At 38.2% G+C, this 21,422-nt stretch overlaps 2 protein-coding genes across 3 annotated transcripts in view; both read left to right on the top strand.

The window, feature by feature from the left end:
- The window catches only part of llgl2 (LLGL scribble cell polarity complex component 2), a 31,673-nt gene extending 17,686 nt beyond the window's left edge, over window positions 1-13,987 (top strand). The window contains exons 9-26 of one of the 2 annotated variants that reach the window (XM_067429415.1): window positions 413-467; window positions 830-984; window positions 1,839-2,050; window positions 2,293-2,360; window positions 4,263-4,416; window positions 4,534-4,638; window positions 5,942-6,234; window positions 7,356-7,503; window positions 7,663-7,813; window positions 7,954-8,070; window positions 9,201-9,367; window positions 9,445-9,706; window positions 9,801-9,963; window positions 10,040-10,068; window positions 11,251-11,298; window positions 11,732-11,774; window positions 11,868-11,929; window positions 12,985-13,987. In XM_067429415.1, coding sequence (XP_067285516.1) covers window positions 413-467; window positions 830-984; window positions 1,839-2,050; window positions 2,293-2,360; window positions 4,263-4,416; window positions 4,534-4,638; window positions 5,942-6,234; window positions 7,356-7,503; window positions 7,663-7,813; window positions 7,954-8,070; window positions 9,201-9,367; window positions 9,445-9,706; window positions 9,801-9,963; window positions 10,040-10,068; window positions 11,251-11,298; window positions 11,732-11,774; window positions 11,868-11,929; window positions 12,985-12,989 — 2,237 coding nt within the window. In that variant the 3' untranslated portion in view covers window positions 12,990-13,987. The remainder of the gene's footprint in view (window positions 1-412; window positions 468-829; window positions 985-1,838; window positions 2,051-2,292; window positions 2,361-4,262; window positions 4,417-4,533; window positions 4,639-5,941; window positions 6,235-7,355; window positions 7,504-7,662; window positions 7,814-7,953; window positions 8,071-9,200; window positions 9,368-9,444; window positions 9,707-9,800; window positions 9,964-10,039; window positions 10,069-11,250; window positions 11,299-11,731; window positions 11,775-11,867; window positions 11,930-12,984) is intronic. The other variant, XM_067429416.1, reaches the window with a different exon arrangement.
- Window positions 13,988-15,935: 1,948 nt separating this feature from the next.
- myo15b (myosin XVB) overlaps window positions 15,936-21,422 on the top strand; it is a 38,226-nt gene continuing 32,739 nt past the window's right edge. The window contains exons 1-11 of the mRNA XM_067429586.1: window positions 15,936-18,314; window positions 18,542-18,606; window positions 18,755-18,818; window positions 18,895-19,004; window positions 19,146-19,220; window positions 20,222-20,315; window positions 20,427-20,530; window positions 20,614-20,677; window positions 20,757-20,870; window positions 20,961-21,122; window positions 21,265-21,378. Coding sequence (XP_067285687.1) covers window positions 15,936-18,314; window positions 18,542-18,606; window positions 18,755-18,818; window positions 18,895-19,004; window positions 19,146-19,220; window positions 20,222-20,315; window positions 20,427-20,530; window positions 20,614-20,677; window positions 20,757-20,870; window positions 20,961-21,122; window positions 21,265-21,378 — 3,345 coding nt within the window. The remainder of the gene's footprint in view (window positions 18,315-18,541; window positions 18,607-18,754; window positions 18,819-18,894; window positions 19,005-19,145; window positions 19,221-20,221; window positions 20,316-20,426; window positions 20,531-20,613; window positions 20,678-20,756; window positions 20,871-20,960; window positions 21,123-21,264; window positions 21,379-21,422) is intronic.

Genomic DNA, 21,422 nt, shown 5'->3' with positions numbered 1-21,422 from the left:
ATCAGAAATCATTCTAATGTATTGATTTGGTGTTTAAAAAACATTTCTTATCAATGCTTAATATTTTTGTGATACTTTTTCAGGAATCTTTGAAGAGTGTAAATAATAGAAAAATGAGATTAAATGAAATGAAGTTTACTTTTGTAATCAATTTTCTTTTTCCAAAGGTCTTGTCGCAATGCATGTTTTGACCACAATGTGCAATGCTACCTTAGAACTTGGTCAAATCAAGGCAACTTTAAAGGTGTCAGCGATGTTGCCTTTCTTTTGGTGCCTAATATGATGCCTAGAATGCTGTCTTAATAGGCAGATCACTAGCTTTTGGAACAAAGCCTGTATCTTTGACTGGTAAAATGGATTCATATTGCGCTATCTGTCCGTACGCCAATAAATGAACTACATCTCTACACAGGTGCCTTCCCCTGCAAGGCCATATCCAAAATTATACAGCTGCCATCAAAACAAGGGTGAGTCTTGTATATTCTTTATAAGCCAGTATCAGTTAGTGAACACTCACAGCACTGAGACAGGTGTGTTTGCTTGTGGTGTCATTAACCCAGAGTGCTTCACCATGACTCACACCGTCTGGTTAATATTTAAACCTTCCATAGATGTTAATATGTTCCACTCCACATTAAGATCCTCCATCTGAATTTTTTTTTACCACTAAACTCTAGCCCATTTTATCATACTGTCCTTTTATTTCATGTTGCTTTATTGTTCTCCTTTTTCACCATAATATTTGGAAAGTTCTAGGGAGCCAAGGGGGATTTGTCATTTAGTAAATACTTTCTTATACACAATAATGTCTTCTTTCTTTTCCTCCCAGTCCTCCATTCCTCATCTTCAGCGGAGGGATGCCGAGGGCCAGTTACGGGGACAGACACTGCATCTCGGTCATCCACAGCAAAACCCACGAAGCGCTGGACTTCACATCACGTATTATCGACTTCTTCGTTATTCGCGAGGGCGAAAATCACCAAGGTAGAGAGAGACACTGAGAAACTAATTCTTTTAAGTCTAAGTCTTTTCCCCTCTCAAATATGTCAAACACACTGTTTTGGTTCCTTTACATGCTTTCTTTTACATCTACTTAAAGGGGTGGTAAAACACGATTTCACTTTACTAACTTTGTGCGTGTAGTGTTGCTGTTTGAGCATAAACAACAACTGCAAAGTTACAACGTTCAAAGTTTGAAGCAAAGGGAGATATTTGCTTTTTTTAAAAATCATTTTCTAAGGACTACAGCAAACGGCCTTTAGGGACTATAGACATTCTTCCAGGGATCGATGGTTAAAATGTATTGATTTTTAACTCGATTTCTCAAACTTATTACCCAAATCTCGCTCTCGGTGCTGCATATTATACAGAGGAAAGCTTCCACAATCTTCGTGAGTTCAATGCAGGAGATAAAAAAGCATGTAGATAATTTATACTAATTCCAAGTTTGCTGTTGAGATTTTAAAAAGTTAAAACACAAAAAAACTATGAAAAATAAATCATATTTAGAGGTTGTGGCCTGTTTTCATCTTTCAGGAAAAGCCGTTGTGCGAATCCTGCATTGAACTCAAGAAGATTGTGGAAGCTTTCCTCTGTATAATGTGCAGCACCGAGAGCGAGATTTGAACCCATTGCATATTTTTGAGGGACCGGCTTCATAGAACCTGGAAACTCTCAGACCGTTTTTACAAGGAGGGACAGAGGAGTGTAGAATAAAGGTTAAATAAATGAAAAATAATTACATTTTAAAAAACAAACCATGAACACATTACAGTGCACCCAAAACAAAAAAAAATCTTGAGCTGCAGTCAAGTGGACTAAATGTGTCCATGTTGCAGGTGAGCCGAGCGCTCTTGTGGTTTTGGTGGAGGAGGAACTTGTGGTGGTGGATCTACAGACTGAGGGGTGGCCCGTCATCCAGACGCCTTACCTAGTGCCATTACACTGTTCAGCCATTACCTGCTCACACCACGTCTCCTCCATCCCACTCAAACTGTGGGAGAGAGTACACGCTGCGGGAGCCCAGCAGTACACACACTACTCCAAGAAGGTATGCAAGAATATGCATGCACAAGTACAGAAATATTAAGCTCAGATCGCATGTTACTGAATTACACCACACACCCGGAAGAGAATACTCACATCAAAGGCTTTGAACTGCCATTTTCTGGTTTAACTGTTAGCTGTGGGGCTTCAGAACACGCCTACAAGTATATAAAGTGTTGTAGGTTTCTGTTTAGCAGCACTGTGGACAATTGTTCAGTTCTTCTTTTCAAATCTGTCTTTTTGTAGCCTTGGCCTATAAATGGAGGTCAGAATCTTGCCCCAGACCCTCCCCAGAGGGACCTGCTCCTCACAGGGTGAGTAAATGTGTGTGAGATCTAATGCCGTTGTTCTTTGTCTACGGTCTTGAATTCCCTGTTAAGTTTCAACATAGAAAATTTCACCTTTATATATATATTTAAGAGTGTGAAAATAACAAACTTTGAACAATCCTTCAAAAATAGTTATAATATACTTATTTGTGGGTTATGTTTTATTGTTATCAATGTTGACAATGGATGTGCTGTCTTATATTTTTTGGAAACAAAATTCTTTGAGGAATAGAACATATTGAATAGTGAAATATTTATCTTTATCAATTTAATGCACCCTTGCTGAATAAAAGCTTCAAAAAATCTTACTGACCGAGACCTTTCAACAGTAGATACTCGTATAATAGATTTCAGTGAAACCAAAAATGTCTGCAACAAAAAAAAAATAAAGTAAATAAAATAAAATGACATTTTGTTAGTAGGTGCTAGGGATGGATTGATTATTGGTTTCACGATAAAGCACAGTAAAATGTACTGACAGTTAGTAATATCATTTAAAATTTTATTATCGTTAAAACCGTGTTTGATTATCACGATTTTTAAAACTTTCGGTAAATCCTGTCAAGCCAGCATCAGTCTGGTGTGTTGCGCAACGCTGTTTTCTAAATGAGAAGAAATAGAAGAAGGCAGTGACAGCGACAGGATATTTCTCAGCTTTTTTCATATTTCTTTTTCATACTGGTCCTATTTTGTCTTTTTACAAAAGTCCTGATGGAAACTTAATCAAAGATGATCACCCTGTCTGCAGAACTTGCTAAAAGAAACTCGCTGTAATAGGGGAACATTTCAAATCTGCGAACGCAAGGCAAGTTGACTTTGACCTCGATACTAAAACAACTCGATACTATGTCTGGGAAATAATAATAGTAAGTATTAAGTAATAATAATAAGCAATAAGCTAGAGACAAAGAAGAACGAACAAGTTCAGACAAGACTAGGGCGATATTTAAGGTATAATAATGTATATTCATTCATTGTCCCTTATTACTCAGATTTTCTTTACCATATAAATAATTACAGGGACATATTGAATTAATATTGTTTTAAATCTGTTTATAATCCATTTTGTACAGTGTACATAATAATCATCCAGAAAAAAATGTATCACAAGAAGTTATTGTAATAGTTATAGTAGTATTATTAAGTCCTCTGATTTTCATTTTCATTACAATCAAAACAAAGACGCAAGTAGCGTTTGAATGAAATGAGTGCATCCATTGTGATACGTGGATGTGTGCTGTTATGATGAGTTGCTATAGACGACGGTCACTATAAGAAGAAATGCCACAGAATAGAATCATGCTTAAAGTGCATAGATCTGCTTGTTTTATTTGTTGTTTGTGATCAAATATAAAACTTGTTAAAAAGTTTTAGTGTGTGTGCATCTGTTCTTTTTGAACACCTTCATCTCATTTGAACAAAACCATGATAATATTGATAATCGCCATAATTTGGGTCACTATAATGGGGATATGAAATTTTGACACCGTTTCATCCCTAATAAGTGCACAACATTAACATATTTTTTTATTTGACTCTCTGTTTTGTTTCGCTCTTTTAACTTTCATCAGATAATAAAACAGGAAAGGTCAGATTCTTATTTTTCAATCATGGTTTATATCACAGTTCCTAAAATTGAACATTATTTACTACAGTAACTGTTCTGTTTAATCAAAGCTGATTGTTACTCTCATTTGGTACTTGGACTCGGTTTAAAATGTTTGCTCAATACAGTTGGGTTTTTCCCTTCTCATGGAAACCATGTGAATAACAAGGAAAAAGTTAAGATGCTGTAATGGTTTCACCTGTAGGGAACAAGGAACTGTTTATTAAAAAAGGATTTTAACTTTCATGTTAAATATTTTGTATTCCTCTTCCTCTTGAAAGGCATGAAGATGGCACGGTGCGTTTCTGGGATGCCTCAGGGGTCTGTCTTTACCCCATGTACAAACTCAGCACGGCGGGAGTCTTCCACACAGATGCCGACCCAAATGAAAACATGAACCAGGGCAGTGAGGGAGAGTGGCCTCCGTTCCGCAAGGTCTGTCTCACCTAAAACCAGCATTATCACCCACAGTCAACATCTTATTATTAGCACAGCTGTTTATTGTTTTCATCAAACATTTGATTTTGTATTTATTATTTTTCAATATATCAGGTGGGCTGCTTTGACCCATATAGTGATGACCCTCGGCTTGGCATTCAGAAGATCCATCTGTGTAAATACAGCGGATATCTGACAGTGGCCGGAACTGCAGGACAAGTGAGTTCACATGTGGGAGTTTTAAGAGATGACTCGGTTCACACATATCATTAAAACAAGCAATACCAAAAATGGATGCTTTTGTTCAGTTATTACTTACACTACCATTTAAAAGTTTGGGGTTGGTGAGATATTTTGGTGACACTTTAGTTATTCTCACTGTTAAAGGGATAGTTCACCCAAAAATGAAAAAGCAATTTAATGGCAGTGAATGGCTGTTTCTGTTTTAAAGTCCATAAAAGTGCATCTATCCATCAAATAACTGCTCTACACTAGCCTGACAAGCCAGACCCACATCAAGATGTTTGGTCTGGAAACCCACCATAGACAGGGCTTAATCTGAGGGGCGGGATAAACGGTTGTCTTTCAAACTCCCTCTGCACGCGATAGGATAGCGCAACCGACCAGAGCAACGAAGGTGAAACAGAGCTTGTTGATAGATTAAACATTCGCCATATCCGGTCGGCTAAACTCCGAACACATCTTCCCTTTTTAAGAATGACTTCAGTGCCGTTCTTTGTTCTTTTCTCAGAGAAAAGCTTAACTCCAAGTCTTCCAGAATCGCGGTCAAAGCTGATTCGAAAGGCCGCTTCCGTTCGCCAGTTTCTGTGTTTACTAGAAGCACGCAAACGCAACTCGGCCGTCATCATTATGGCCCCGCCCGCCGAGGCGCCGACTCTATACACGATGTGATTGCCCCGTCCAGAGTGAGGGGAATACAGCTCAGAAGGGTATTGAGAGTTCCTAGACGACACTTGTAGGCAGATTAAATTTGCTGCCGCTAGGGTGTGTTTAGATTTCTAGGCTTGCTCTACACAGCTCCGAGGGGTTAATAAAGGCCTTTTGATGCAAGAGAACAGCATTCATTTAAAATTAAAACCTTCACCTTAAACTCTGACCTCCAATGCACTTAGTTGTCAAGGAAACTATCGGATTTCTCATACTTTTTTTTAGTCACTGCCGGTAATTAATCATGAGAGAGAACTTGACTAAAGCGCTCTGATTTAGCAGCTTATTAACAGTCCACTACACATCATGTCTGCCATTAGGAAATGAGATGAGCTCAGTGAAAAACCACTCTTCAGGATCAATAGCTCTGCCCTTTCACTGAACTTCTGAAAGGTTTCAGTACAGTTATGTTGATGTGCTGGCAGAACGCTACCCAAAGCTCTTTTCAAGCCATATGAATTATGAATAATATGAATTTGCACATGTGAGATATTGCCGTTTTATTTTCATCTGCCTCTATCAAAAGGTTTTAAGTAAATTTATTTTTTTACTTTGTCTTCCTCCTCGCACTCAGATTCTGGTTTTGGAGCTGAACGATGAGGCTGCCGAGCAGATGGTTGAGGCTACAGTGGTGGACCTGCTGCAGGGTCAGGAAGGCTTCCGCTGGAAGGGCCAGGCGCGTCTAGACGTGCGGGAGGATCCAGTGCTGTTCCCTCCAGGCTTCCAGCCCTTCGCCCTGGTGCAGTGTCAGCCGCCCGCTGTGGTCACCGCAATCGCTCTTCACTCAGAATGGAAACTGGTGGCCTTCGGTACCAGCCATGGCTTTGGTCTATATGACTACCATCAGAGGAATAACGTCTTAGTCAAGTGAGAAGAGAACCATTTTATATAGTATTCCAGTTTAAGTACAAAAGGTTAATCTGTCACTGGTACAAATGCACATTTAAAATATCCTTGGGAATATTCTTCAAAATAACTTGAAAAAAAAGCATATTTTACTGATGTGATCATAACAATTGTCAAAAGAAATATTCCTTTCAAAAAAGGAAGTCTTTATTTTAGCTATAGTGTTTGTCACCATGGTGTATTTTCATCATGCTAAATGTGTCAGTGGGAAAGCTGCTTCAAGTCTGATCTACTAATCATATGACAGACTGGCTTTTCATTCAAATATTTTATATTAAACATGTTAAAATATTAAATATAATATGGATATTAAATATAAAAACCATATTGATTTATTTTAAAACATTTTGTGTAATACTAGTCAAATGTCCATACTCGTACTTTATTAGACAGTAAATTACACTATTGTTCAAAAGTTTCGGTTCAATAAGAATCTTTTTTAAGTCTCTTGTACTTCTCCAAGGCTGTATTTATTTGTATTAAAATATCCTAAAAACAGTAATATTGTGAAATAAAACAACTAGGGTTTTTAAGTAAAAACAAAAAAGAAGTATTTTATTCCTGTGAAAGCTGAATTTTCGGCATCATTACTCCAGTCCTTATTGTTACATGATCCTTTAGAATATGAACATCCATTCTAATATGAATGTTGAAAACTGCTGTGCTGCTTAATATTTTTGTGGAAACAGTGATGATTTTTTTCAGGATTCTTTGATGAATAGGAAGTTAAAAAGAACAACAGTTATTTGAAATGGGACTCTTTTCTAAAATTATCAATGTCTTTACTGTTTACTTTTGATCAATTTAATGTGTCCCTGCTGAGTGAAAGTATGAAATAGTTTTGTTAAATCTTAGTCATATTCATTTTAGGGTTTTTAAAATTTCTACCCTTTTGATTTGATGTGTCAAAAAAAGGTTTGTTTGTTTTAGCTACAATTTATAAAGCTTTCTATTTATGAGCACAAGTCTTAAAATTAAACCTTTAAGACCATTTGACCTGTTTAAGGTCATTACAATCATAAAATACATCAGTTTTTTCCCCCTTTTGCAAAGAATGCTGATGGTTGTTTATCTGTTTGCAGGTGTACCCTAAACCCCAGTGATCAAATGGCTTTGGAGGGGCCGCTGTCACGCGTCAAGTCCATCAAAAAGTCCCTGCGACAATCTTTCCGCAGGATCCGCCGCAGCCGGGTCTCCATGCGAAAACACCACACTAACAACGCAGCCAAGGTGCACATTGGCTCTCCTTTTATCTAGTGCTTCAGTTATTCAGCAGTCAAATGAACATGTGACTAGGTGTCATGCATGAAGTTGTTTTAGTAGCATTGCATACTTTGAAGTTGTTGAAACGGTGATTCTGCCTGATAGTAAATATGAATGTTTCTACAGCTGCAAGAGATCAATGCCAGGCTGGAGGCCGAAGCTCTGCAGGAGATGGAGTTGGCTCCTGTACAGAGAAAGATCGAAGCTCGTTCTTCTGACGACTCCTTCACGGGCCTTGTGAGAACGCTCTACTTCGCAGACACATTTGTCAGTGATAGTGAGTACCGCAGTTTTTTTTTTTTTATTCATTGATTATTATATGTAGGGTTAGTAAAAGTCTTATTCGCAATGTATCCTCTCAGACAGCATACGTATGACTAGCAGAAGACCTTCATCATCTGCCCCTCTCTTCCTCAGGTTCTCACAGTACGCCCTCACTATGGGCAGGAACCAATGGCGGAGCTGTCTTTGCATACGTTCTCCGTGTGCCGTCACTAGAAAAACGAGCAGAGGATCCAGTAGTGGCTCATGCAGGTAAAAAGAAAAGGGTATATAAATGACATTTGAAGCAGATGAACTCTGAAGCAGATGAACAGACATATTATTTAATTAATAAAACCAATTATATTGTTGCTGATGTTTTATAAAAGTAATAAACTCTAGGTTAGTGTTAGTGATTTCACCACAGTTACGTTTTTTTTTTTTTGGCACTCAAGTACATTTAAGCACGGTAAAATCACTGCAAAGGGTGTTTTTTTTTGTTTGTTTGTTTTTTTTCTCTCCGTGTTCTTCTTTTACTCTAAGAACTGGGATGTCCTGAGCCGATCTGTTGGGGCCGATTTAAGCATTTTTTTAACTGATCGTATCGGCTATCCTACGGCCGATCGTTTATTTTATGTCAGTGGTCACGCGGTAGACACCTTTAAGTGGTTTGATCAACCGCAACGAATAACTCGAAAGTAATTTATTTGCTGTTTATTTTTATCTGCCGTCAGACTGTCTGAGACATCGTTGCCATAAAGCATTGCTATGGGTTGCGTCTTGCTTTGGACTTGACTGACAGACTGGCATTCTGACGCTGTGAGCTTTTTAACCTTAAATGCACTTTTTTGTTTTTTGTTGCAAATAATTATTCTGCTTATTGAACATATGAAGTATAAGAAGTTTATATCAGTAGTCACATATTTGTGACCAACTAGTCTGTTTGCAATTCCACCATCATAGCAGATGTTTACATCTACCAATGTGTTTATAGTGTGTGTGTGTGTGTGTATTACTCTAGTCATAGATATCCCCTTTTTTACATTTGAGCCTCTGAGAAACTATCTGATAATTCCTGTATAAATTGTATTTATTTTAATAACTTTATTACTTGGAGTGTGCACGAAGCACTAGGAAAATACATTTATCAGGTCCAGGTCTAGGTATCCGCATATACTCAGTATTCAGTGACTCGGATCGGGGGGCACCAAAAACCTGATCGGGACATCCCTAGAAAGAAATCATTAAACTGACCAAAAGTGACAGTAAAAGACTTTTATAATGCGACAAAATTTGTATTAAAAAATAAGCCTTTATGAGAATAAATGTATAGATTTTTACTGTGTGAATAAACCCTGCTTGCATAAACAGATCTTCTATAAAAAGTGCTTCTCCATCCCCAGCTAAAGAGATTCAGTTGATGCATCGCGCTCCAGTGGTTGGTTTGGTGGTCTTGGATGGCAAGGGCTCCCCTCTGCCCGAGCCCCTGGAGGTGGCCCATGATCTGGCACGCAGTCCTGAAATGCACGGTTCGCACCATTTATTGGTTGTGTCAGAGGAGCAATTTAAGGTGAGAATTTGCACCACACTTATTTTTTCCCCCGTTGCCAACATAGATTGTGTCTTACCGTATATGTGTGCGCACAGCTGTTTACTCTACCTAAAGTGAGCAGCAAGTCAAAACTGAAGCTGACAGCCGTTGACGGCTCTCGCGTGCGCCGTGTGGGCGTGGCTTGGTTCGGCTCTCGGACCGATGAACAATTGGAGAGCAGTCTGGTGGTGCTGACCAATCAGGGTGAGCTACATGTCATCTCTCTGCCCTCCATCAAAATGCTGGTCCACTACCCTTGCATACGAAGAGAAGACGTCAGTGGAATCGCATCTTGTGTTTTCACCAAATATGGCCAAGGTAGGAAATGCTTACTTTTACACACACTGTGCATTTACTCACTTGTGTAACAGCATGAATCTACTCTTAAACTGTCAATCTGGTCATCTTTTAGGTTTCTACCTGATCTCCCCGTCTGAGTTTGAGCGGTTTTCTCTCTCCACCCGCTGGGTGGTGGAACCACGCTGTCTGGTTGAAGCTTCCCTACAGATGAGGTCCAAGACCCCATCAAGTCCCGTCCACAGGGACCAGCCAGATGGAGTACCTACGGAACACAGGTGTGTGTAGTTGTGTTGTAATTCAGAATTCATTCAAGTGTTTTTATATTGATGTTTGTTTGTTCTGTCTTTCCAGAAATTTTAAAAGGGAGAGTGACGGATATGGTGAGATTTAAGAGCATGTTTATTGTTGTTGTTGTTTTAGATCTGTATGAATTGTGCAAACTAAGCATCCAATCCTAAAACATGCATGTTCTTAGTGCTTTGTTGAATGCTTCCCCATTTTATTCCCATAAATCACTGGTCACACATAAAAGATTGGTCCTATCCATGCTTACAGACAATCCGTAATTGATGAAACGGTGCCACAATAGTACTTGGAATTTTGCTAAAAGCTCATAAACGCATATACAAGTAAGAGTTGTATCAGATGCATTGGGTCTCATTTACTAATAATTGTGATCAGATTATTTGTATTTATACGCACAGGTGAACTTTTCTTGTAAAATGTCTGCCTCACATGAATTTGTTCTTAACCTCATTCTAATTATTCTAAATAAGCCTTCCGAATGCCCGAGGTTAGTAATTTACATAAAACGACCAAACATTAAAAAAGGGTTCTCTGCACACCCTTTCCTTTCGCCATTTCCTGACACACTCTAAAGATGTGCTTTCATCTGAGAGCACGCATAGCAAAATCCTCAAGCTATGCCAAGTGTGCCATCCTCAAAACAAGTTCAAACACAATAAACACCTTTAATACAGAACCAGTTTACAGTCCCCTGATTAGCCAGCTTTACATATGTGAATCTGTGTCTTTATGCAGAGGAAACCCGCAGCTCGTGCTATAACGTGCCTTTTATTCCTCTTACTGTTCACAAATTCTACACACAGTTAGTGAATGAGACCCATTGTTTAATTATATTTTATTTGATTATTTTCCTCTCTTCAAGAGTTGTTATTGCCAATTAAAAACTATTTAAAAAAAATTGTGTTCATTTAAATAAAATGTAGATTTGAAATGCTTGTAAAATTTGTTGAAATCCTACAATTACTAAAACCTAAGCAGTAAAATAAATAAAACCTAAATAGTATAATAAAAAAACCTAATATATATATTAATTTACAAAAGCACAATACAAAATTTACTCAAAGGTAAAAATATTAAAATAAAGGCTATTTAAAATATTTATCAATACTATTATAGTGTGTGTATATATTATATACACTAATAAAGTAGCACTGATGTGGCCTGCCAGTTGCAACAATTATGGATTGTATTCATAACTCCTCTTTAATGCATTTGCAAGCTTTAGTCCGACTGATCAGTGTGCTTGTGTGTTCCAGAGAATTCTGCTAGACAAGTAATGGAGCATGCTTTGCTCAACGATGAGAGTGAGTACATGAGGAATCAGCAGTTAGACAGGATATTCTGAAGTAGTTTAGATGTAAAACACCTCAGAGCATTATCAGATTGTTTGTATCTTGCTTGCTGTGTATGTTTTGTGACATGCAATTGGCCTAAAACAATAATCTAAACATGCTGTATGATTAATCGTGGCCTGGTCTTTGCAGACATTTGTGTGCATGATCTGTAACACTTCCACCTGCCTGCACAATAACTGTCATATTAATATATGTGCTAAAGATATTGTAATGAGGTATTGTTGTTGTTTTATAAACAGACGAGCTCATTTCTTAGTGCTTTACAAGCAGTTCCAGTGAGGGTTGTGTTTCCTGGATTCGTAGTGTTTAGTGTCTTAGTGGTTTGCAGGAAAGACTTTTTTATAATTAAATTTAATATTATATTTATCTTGCTCTAACACAGGTGTGCTTCAGGAGATCCAGAAGTCCTTAGAAGGAGATCAAACGTAAGGAGGTTTAATCTAATGTAGATTTATTACTTTATTAACATTCATTAATGTCCGTAAGGTTTGAATAATCTGCCAATTGCTTGTTTAAAGGACGTTCCTAGAGAACAATCTGAAGACTAAGCCAAAAGCAGGCAATATGCTGAGCAATGGAGGTAATTATTTTCTATTCCTAATTAGCATACATTGTTATTCCAATAGTCATGTTGTAACCAGCCCTATGGCGAGATTTTAAGAGTAAAGTGATCATTGCCTTCCAAAGTGGGGGATTTTGTTCGTTTAAAAGTGGGTCAGGTTTGCATATTAATAATATGCAAATAAATGCAATGTGCTCTGGGTTCACTTGCTCATATTTAAGTCATTTCAAATGTCTTCAGTTTGAACAGGTCATTTTCATACTGTAATGTCAATGAGATGAGGGAATATATGTAGATTTCTCTCGAATTTTAGTTAAAGACAACTTTCATATTAATACTACTACTAACAATAATGTTGTTTTTGTTAATTATTATTAATAATAATAATAATAATATTAATAATAATGCAATGTTCAGGAAGGCCCGGTTATACAAACTACAGTGTGAAATAAAAAATATATTTTTGGTCTTAAACTTTTTTTTAAATGGTGTGGAGATGAGTATTTTTTTCTAGATTTTCTCTTACCAACTGCTCTAATAATAATTGTAATGATGATAATAACAACAGCATTTATTATTTTGATTATGAAATGTGAATAGATTTTCTCACTCATCACTGTGTCTTTATAAAAAATATATTGTTTTGGTCTCAGTCCATTATAATGTTCTTATTTATTTACTGGTACTTTATTTATTTATTTATTTATTTATTTATTTATTTATTAAACTATTGTGTAGAAGTAAAATTGGCTGATGCCAATTTTTGTATGAAAATAGTAATTTATAATTGTATTGTATATATTCACTGTATTATTAATGAAATTCTACAACATATTGTACATAACTGCGGAAATCATAGTTTTTATTTGTTTATTTAAATTCCAAGTAAATAAATCACTTGCAACTGTCACGTGACCTTTCACGATTATTTCTAATATTCAGTTTCTCAGCCAAAATGACATTATCACGACAGTTGTATTCGAACCTTGATCTCTGTTTAGAAAATCTCTATTATTGTACAACTTTTGAGCTTTATGTTCATCGCACTTCTTTGATCTCTTCTGCATCCACAGACTGAGCCTTTTATTCCCAGTGCCTGACCGATTCTGGATTCGCTCTTCATTCCAAACTTCTTACGATCTGAACACTACTGCTAGTACCACTACTGAACCATGAGAGAGCCTTGCCCTGGAGAGAGGAACCTCCCACTCAAGAGCTTCTACACCCAGGGAGACAACAGAGAAGAGAGCGAGGGACCACCACCTGTGCCTGCTAAGACCAATCACTGTATCTCCACTCAATCCATTACATGCTGACCGACCACCTTCACTTCACCAGCGTCCAACTTTGCAGCAACCTGAGCAGTGGCATTTGAAAGACTTGACTATTTCGTTTTTTACCTTAATTTTAAATGCATGATTTTTCTTTTATACCAAATCAAGGACCTCTGAATTTGCATAGATGGTGTATCATACCTCGGTGAAGATGCCATTAGCTGTTGCTGACCAAGTAGGGTAGGACGACAATGCAGTGTTAGCACTAGATGCTAATACGCGGTTGCATTTAAACCACATACACATTTAAAACCCTACTGAGTATTCCACAAGTAGTGTTGCCTTTCCCCCGTCCACGCCAATGAGAACAGTGGGTAGATAAAAGTTCTTAGGTACTCGTACACTACTGTGTAGTACATATGCTGTAGTTTCTAGGGTGTACAGCTTTCTGAGGGGCTAGGTTTTTAATTTCTTTCTTTTTTTTAATGTAAAACGTTTTTGTTATGCCAATAATGAATGATGTAATTTAGGAATGTAATTTTAAAATATTGTAGTCAAATGTTTTAATATATGTGTATATGAAAATCCGTACCTGTTTTGACGGTGGGTTCCTTTTATGGAGGGCTGTATTTTCTGATCTAAGGAAATATTTTGGTACTGTCTCCTGAAATGCGATTAGCGTTTTCTTTGGGGGGGGTCTAGAATATATTTTTGTAGAAACATGATTATGTATGAGAACACTAATTATTATTCTTTGTAACTTCACTACAGTCTTCTCAGTAAAGATTTTTCACACAAACTACTTCGTCTTCATCATGTTTATGAATTTTCTCATTCAGGTTGTTTCAGTTTTGGGAATAGAGGTGCTTATATATCTATTTAAAATATAAAGACTATAAAATTAGGTTTTTTTTTCCAAATCCACAAGTCTAGTTTTAAATTAAAAATGGCCCACAATTACACTTAGAAAGCTTGAACAAAAATGTTTCAGTAACTCCCTATACCCTTTTTTTTAAGTGAATTATAACTGCATCTGTCTAGTCAGTTATGGCTGCTTATAATGTTGTAGCTTTTGAAATCCTATGAAAATAAATGTCCTTTTGGTCTGATCAGTTATTATACACACTCAGCCAAGAGTTTTGATCATCTATTATTGAGAGCTGCTTTGTTCCCTAATCCCAGTATCTCAATTGTTTACCTGATATTGGACACCATCTCTTAAAGAATCCTGGAGAATGATGTTGTGCACACATCACAAGCAACAGAGTTAACTAGAGTTCTTATATTAGTATGCTCAGGTAGTAACTTCTGAATATGAATGAGATTTAAAATTATTAAATACAACTTATAACATAATAATCGTATATATTTCCCTATAATTGCAATTATATCAGTAACGAAGACCAAATTGATAGAAGGACAGGTAGAAAAAAAAACGGATTACATTTATTTGATTAAATAAATCACAGTTTACTCTAAGTAAATATTTATTTTCACCCGGATATATAATTTTTGTTGTGTGTACTTGGTATATTTCCTAATTTATTACCAAATGTCCCCACAAGGATTATAATTTCAGAACATTTTGACCTTATGGGCATATTGTTTTGGTCCTTCTAAATCATACTAAATTAAGTGTTTTGAAAATCTAAAACTGCAGAACGTTTTCTGTGATCGGTACTGTTAGTGTAGGGGGATAGAATATGCAGTTTGTACAATATAAAAATCATTATTTCTATGGAATATCCCCATAAAACGTGTTTGTGTACGTCTGTATGTTGGTTTTGTCACTTGATGTTTTTTTTATCCTACATTGTAATCTAAACCATGGACACAGAAATCTATACAGACTTTTCTGAAAAGTTTGGGAAGGAATGTCTTCTGGAATTTCTTTGTAAATGTGTGAGCATCTGTCAGTGTCTTTCTCTTGCTCTCTCGTGTATCAACACCTTTTGTCACCCCTGCAGTGAAGCTTCTCACCTTTCCACCGTCTGTTCAGCAGCTGCTGATATGAATGGGTGCATAACTATATGGTGTGCCGTCAAACATAAATTATTCACTAAAGCCCTTGAAAGTTCATGTGCATGCATGTGTGTGTGTTTGTCAGAGAGACTGTTTGAGTCCAGTCACAGGATCAAATGGAGTGTTCGGGACTAAATACTCACCAGACCGCCTCATTGCCTCATACGTACCTGAGAAGACAGGTAAGTCATTCTGTACTCCACAGATGTAAGCCTGCAGTAATGTTTTTGTTTGTGCTGGTTGATAATGGTCATTTGATTTAAGAAGCAATGTCCATTTCTAATTTTATGTTTGAATATCTTCCTAAAAAGAAACATGAATGGAATTTAGATGGTAATTGAGTGCTTGGAAGTATCATGTTATACGGTCTATATCTAAAGTCACATCTCTATTCCAATTGGCATTATTGAGAGTGAAGAGCTAAATGCCTGAAACCCAGTCCTAATGGTAACCATTAGGTCAGGTACACCTTGCACTTTAGTTGAAAGACATGACACATGATCTCTATCCATGGTTAGGTTTCAATAGACCTGTACAAAAGTACAAAAAAAAGTTTGTTTTGCAGACAGAAAGATTAGCATAATGATGTTAAGGTTGGAGTATCTTTGCGCTACAGATGGTTTATTCTTTGAAAATATTTTAGTATTCTTAGGTCATTGAAGAAATGTCTTGACATTGAGGGGAAAACGTCAGAAAAAGGACCTGTAAGCTTACTTTGACCCAGAATCATGCCTCCAGCCAAAACCCCTACCAGGCCTAGAGGAGAGAAGCAAAAAGCAATGGCACGAAAGACAGAAAAAAAAGATTCAGTTCCCTTGAAAAAAGGAGGAAAGGCTGAATCTCTAATCCTCTCAAATAATAATGAAAGTATGACAGGAAAAGGTGATAAATATGTAAAGAAGGAAAAGATTGCTGGAAAAGGGAAGAACATAAAAGATAAGGAGAAGAAAACTGGGATGAGTGACCAAACCGAGGCACCAGAAATGGAAGAGATGGAGAACTCTAGGCAAAAAGCCAAAGCTAGAAAGCAAAATGGCAAAAACTTACCTGCTAAGGTGAATAATGGCATTACAGGAAGAGCTGGGAAAGCTGGGAAAGCTGTTAAATCAAAACCCGACCAGAAAAAAACTCCTGCAAAAGTTGCAAAAAGAAGAGCTGGTAAAGTAGTAGATACAGAAGAGGATGAATCAGAGAGTGAGAAAGCAGAGAGCTCAGAGCAAGAGAGTGAAAAAGAAGGTAAGGATGACAAGAAGGAGGGGTCAGATTGCATCGAGGACACTGATGAGACAGACGCGAGTGTTTTAAGTGGTGATGAAGAGCTGTCAGATGTAGACAAAAAAACGGAAAAGCAGGAGGAAGAAGAGGAGAAAAAAAGTGCGAGAGAGGACGACTCTGATGTGCCTACTGGAAGTGAGATCAAAGAACCAGAGAAAGAACTAGAAGAAATAGACTCTGAGGGGGTACTGAGTGATACAGGGCAAGAGAGCACGCTAGGAGAGACAGCACGTTCACCAACAAAACCAGGACCACTAAACCTGACGGTCCACCTTCAGGGGCAGAAAACGATGTTAAAGTCCAAGATACTACAAAAGAAGGGGTCTTCTAGAGGAGACGACCCTAAAGAAGGTTCTGTGTCTTCAAAAGGAGTCCAAATTAAACAAATGGCTCTCTCCAAAGGTGGCGCCACTAAAGGAAAGTCTCAAATTCTAAAGTTGGCAAGTAAAACAAAAGCAATGGCCAAAACGGAGGAAGCAGATCAACTGGAAGAAACCCCAACAAAAAGCCCAAAAGGATTGTTGAACAGACCATCTCGTAGGCTCTTTTCAATGAAAGGCAAAGGGAAAGATGATAAAAGCAAGAATGCCAAAGAGGAAGACTCTGTAGATCCTGTTGAAGAACCTAAACAAGATGCATGTGAGAAGATAGTGCCAGATGCAGCTGAGCCTGAAGAAGAGATTGCCTCAAAGTCAACAGAGCGTTTATTGGCCCGGAAAAGAGGCATGACGACATTGCGCCGTGTCTCGGGATGGATTCAAAAGAAGATGCCAAAGAGCATCCACGTTCGAAGAAAATTATCAGCTGTCACCCAAGCGGTTGGGATCTCAAAATGGCTGTCTGCTTTGGTATTGAAGAAGAGGAATAGCAGCACCAAGTCAAAGAAGAGTCTTATCCGACACAAGATGGTTATGAAAATGGCAAGTGGTGGAAATTCAAAGAAGGAAGCATCATCCTCAAAGGATTCCAAGACAGATGAGGGCACTACATCTGATCCCCAGGGTGTTTCTTCTGATGACACTTGTTCATCTCCACAAGACGTAGAGGAAAAGGCCAACTCAGGAGATGCCAAATATGCAATTGTGTTCCCAAGGATGAACAAAATTGGCATGGCAAAGGAAGCCACCGGTCCATCTACTAGCACCAGCACAGGTGATGGAGGCACCACAGAGCGTAAGCCACCAAAGCCTGGTGCTCGTCTTGTTCTTCCAGTCAAGCCAGACCTTAGCCTACTAAGGTCAATTAAGAAAAACTCTCAGAGCGAAAGTGATAAGACTAGCAGTCCAAACTCTCGAGTGACTGAGGGGCAGCCAGAGGTCAAAGCAGACAACAAAGAGCCAATATTAGGCATTAAAGGTGGTATATTACAAGCCGCCAAGGGAAAACTTGGGGGATCGCAAGTAAACATCGCCAAGTTGTCTATGTCAAAACCTTTGATTAATAGTGTAAGTGCAGACCAGAGCAAAGAAGTGGAGAGGAATATAAGGAAGGCAGATATATCAGCTGAATCTGAGACATGGAGGAATGGAGTGACACAACCTTCTTATGAGGAAGATGCAGACCGAGAGGTGGCAGAACTAATGGGCGAGGGTCTTTTGCCCTCGACTATGGAGCAACACTGGGCTCAGACTCAACAAATGTGTGGTGATCCTCAAGACTGGCTGCGTTCAGAGAACCTCCTGCCCCATCAAACAGTGGAGAAGCTCACTAAATGGACGGTGTATCAAGATGAAGAACATGCTCACATTATTCCAGCGCATAATGGTAGAGGCCCATGGGAATCCGAAGATCCGACCCAAAACATGCTAGAGGAGAGACTTAACAGCATACAGGTATGATATATGCAGAATCATTTCATCAACTCTTTTGTAATTGTGCAAATAACACGTTTATTCATGTGCACATTCGAGATGTTATAAGGGATGCAGTGACTTCTACAAAATGTATTGTTTGAATTAGTGCAGGAAGTCCTAACTGGGAAAGAGTGTGGGTGTTATCCACATGTCTGCCCACTGGGGGCTCTCAGTGACAGCTCTGCTTCCTTTACTTTATGCCTCAGGTAATGATGCCAGGAAGCAGCCATGCTGTGGAGGTGGATGAGGTGGAAGATTTGGCACAGCTGGAGTGAGTCAATCATCTGATGCACATTTCCTCATGTGAACTGTCTTTGCCACAAAAGGCACACTAGTAAAGAGTGAATTATATGAAGAAAACAATTTGCATGTCAGACAACATGTTGAGTCTGTTTGAATTGTTTTAAAACTTTTTTCAGGGAGGTGTGCGAGAGTTCTGTTCTGCTGAATCTGAAGAAGCGATTTCATCGGGATTCCATTTATGTATGCATTACTTTTTTATACAATCGAATATGTTTTTCTTTCTCAAATTCAACTGTATTATTTATTAAACCAACAGACGTATATTGGCAATATGCTTCTGTCCATCAACCCCTTCAAGCCTCTCAGCATCTATACTGAGGATCTGAGACAGCAGTACCAGGGTAAAGAGAAGCACAATAATCCACCGTGAGTGCTTTCAGTATGAGGATTCAAGCCTTTTTTGGCTATCGATATCTTGTTATCTTGCCATATTAGCAGTAGGCTATTTGTTTATTTTATAAAAGATTAGCAATGATATTGAAAGATTGATTTTCATTGTCCCTGCAGTCATATATATGCTATAGCAGATGCCGCCTTTTGCCAATCTCAGAATACCACTCAGGAGCACTGCATCATCATAAAGTGAGGAGGATTATGGGTTTCATATGTATATACTTTTACATACATACACAAAAATATGCATATACACACACACATATAAACATACACTGATCAGGCATAACATTATGACCAAATATTGTATTGGTCCCACTTTTGCTGCCAAAACAGCCCTGATCCATCAAGGCATGGAGTCCACTAGACTCCTGGAGTTCTTTGGTATCTGGCACCAAGATGTTAGCAGAAGATCCTTTAAGTTCTTTGAGTGGTGAGGTGGGGTCTCCATGGATCCAACTTGCTTGTTCAGCACATCCTGCAGATGCTCGATTGGGATTGAGATCTGGGGAATTTGGAGGCCAAGTCAACACCTCAAACTCGTTGTTGTGCTCTTCAAACAATTTTTGCTCTGTGGCAGGGCGGATTATCCTGCTAAAAGAGACCACAGTCTTTTTTGCTCCCACAATCATGTGTGTTCCATTCTGTGACAGTTGAGCAGTAAAAAAGATGGCATACGAACATTGCATTTGCTGGTCAGTTTGTGAGCAAATGTATGTTTTTTTACAAACATTTTCCACTTCTGATGTCATTTCAGTGAGAAATTACTAATGTTGTAGGCCTAATGAATTTTTTTTTTAGTTCTCATCAAAGCTCTCTCTAGTCTGCTGTGGATCATTAAACTGTTACGCTGTCTGTCCGAAATTAGTTTTGTGAGGTGCCTTCATGCACAAATGAGTCATTGTCTGATAAGGCAGCAAGGGAATGAGTCAGCTGCATACGTTTTTAGACGCAGCCAAAATGTTCACTTGCTGCCTAATATATCCTGCCTAATATATCCCACCCAAAAACAGGTGCCGTGATGAAGAGATAATCATTATTATTTACTTTACCTGTTTGTGGACATAATGTTATGCCTGATCGGTGTACATATATAATAACCAGCTGACTGTACATTATTCATTACATGTATGTGCATATGTTTATTCCTCTCAAATTATACATTTGAATCAATGTGAATGTCTCAACAGTGGGCAAAGTGGATCAGGCAAGACAGAGGCTGCCAAGCTCATTGTCCACTACCTGAGTTCCATGTATCAAGGCAGAAATGATAAATTACGCCAGGTAAAGCAATTTATTAATCCATATTTATGTTATAATATTCTATTATTAATAGAATAATATGTTTTGCAATAATAAGAAAGAAAACTCAAAGAAATATCTTCTATTCATCAGCCAATGGATGTTTTGCCCATTCTTGAGAGCTTTGGTAATGCCAAGACTATACTGAATAACAACTCTAGCCGATTTGGAAAGTACCTACACATCCACATACGCCAGTAAGTATTGGTATATTGTTGGCCTGATATAAGTGACAATGAGCATTAAATGAGCATGATATGATCTTCCTTTCTTTTTTCAGTGGTGTCGTTGTCGGGACATCGTTGTCAAAATATCTCCTTGAAAAATCACGAATTGTCTTCCAGGTTAGATGTTTATTCATTAGCTTGTACTTTAAGGACAACACTGAAATACTTTGAATTGACTGGAACTGTGTTCCTTTAGGCTAAGGAGGAGAGAAACTACCATGTGTTTTATGAGCTGTTGGCTGGGATGAATGAGTGGGACAAGCAGGGTATTTTCCTGCAAGGAGCTGAAACGTACTTCTACCTCAACCAGGTAAAAGAAAAGTCCATGAATAGCACATTTCTTTGTGATTTTCCCCCTAGCATTTCTAAATATTCCTGTTTAAAAATGCTTTTATTTTAGGGCAGGGCTTGTGAGCTGCAAGGGAAGCATGACAGGCAAGACTTCCTGCTCTTGGTCCACTGCTTAGAGACAATTGGTTTACATGCAGATCAACTAGCAACCATTTGGGCCATTCTGTCATCAATACTGCAGCTGGGCAACATTTGCTTCAGCTCCTATGAGGTGTGGATGTCCTTTCAAGGACAGTGTTAGCATGGTGGACCCCTTATAATATGTAAGCAATATATGCATATAATATATGTAAGTGTGTGTGTGCGCGTGTGTGTGTGTGCGTGTGTGTGTGTGTGTTTCTTCACAAAATTAGAGTGAATCGTTTGAGGTCGCCCGTATTTTTAGTGAAGCTGAGGCTCGAAGAGTGGGAAACCTCTTGCAGGTGTCCGCAGAGGCTTTACAGACTGTCATCACACACCGGGTGACTGTAAGCAACTCGCACAAGCTCATTCAAATACACATTTGCTTCTT

This window comes from Pseudorasbora parva, chromosome 21, assembly GCF_024679245.1.
Source record: "Pseudorasbora parva isolate DD20220531a chromosome 21, ASM2467924v1, whole genome shotgun sequence".
In the NCBI taxonomy this organism is placed as follows: domain Eukaryota; kingdom Metazoa; phylum Chordata; class Actinopteri; order Cypriniformes; family Gobionidae; genus Pseudorasbora; species Pseudorasbora parva.
This window is presented reverse-complemented; position numbering and strand designations above follow the sequence as displayed.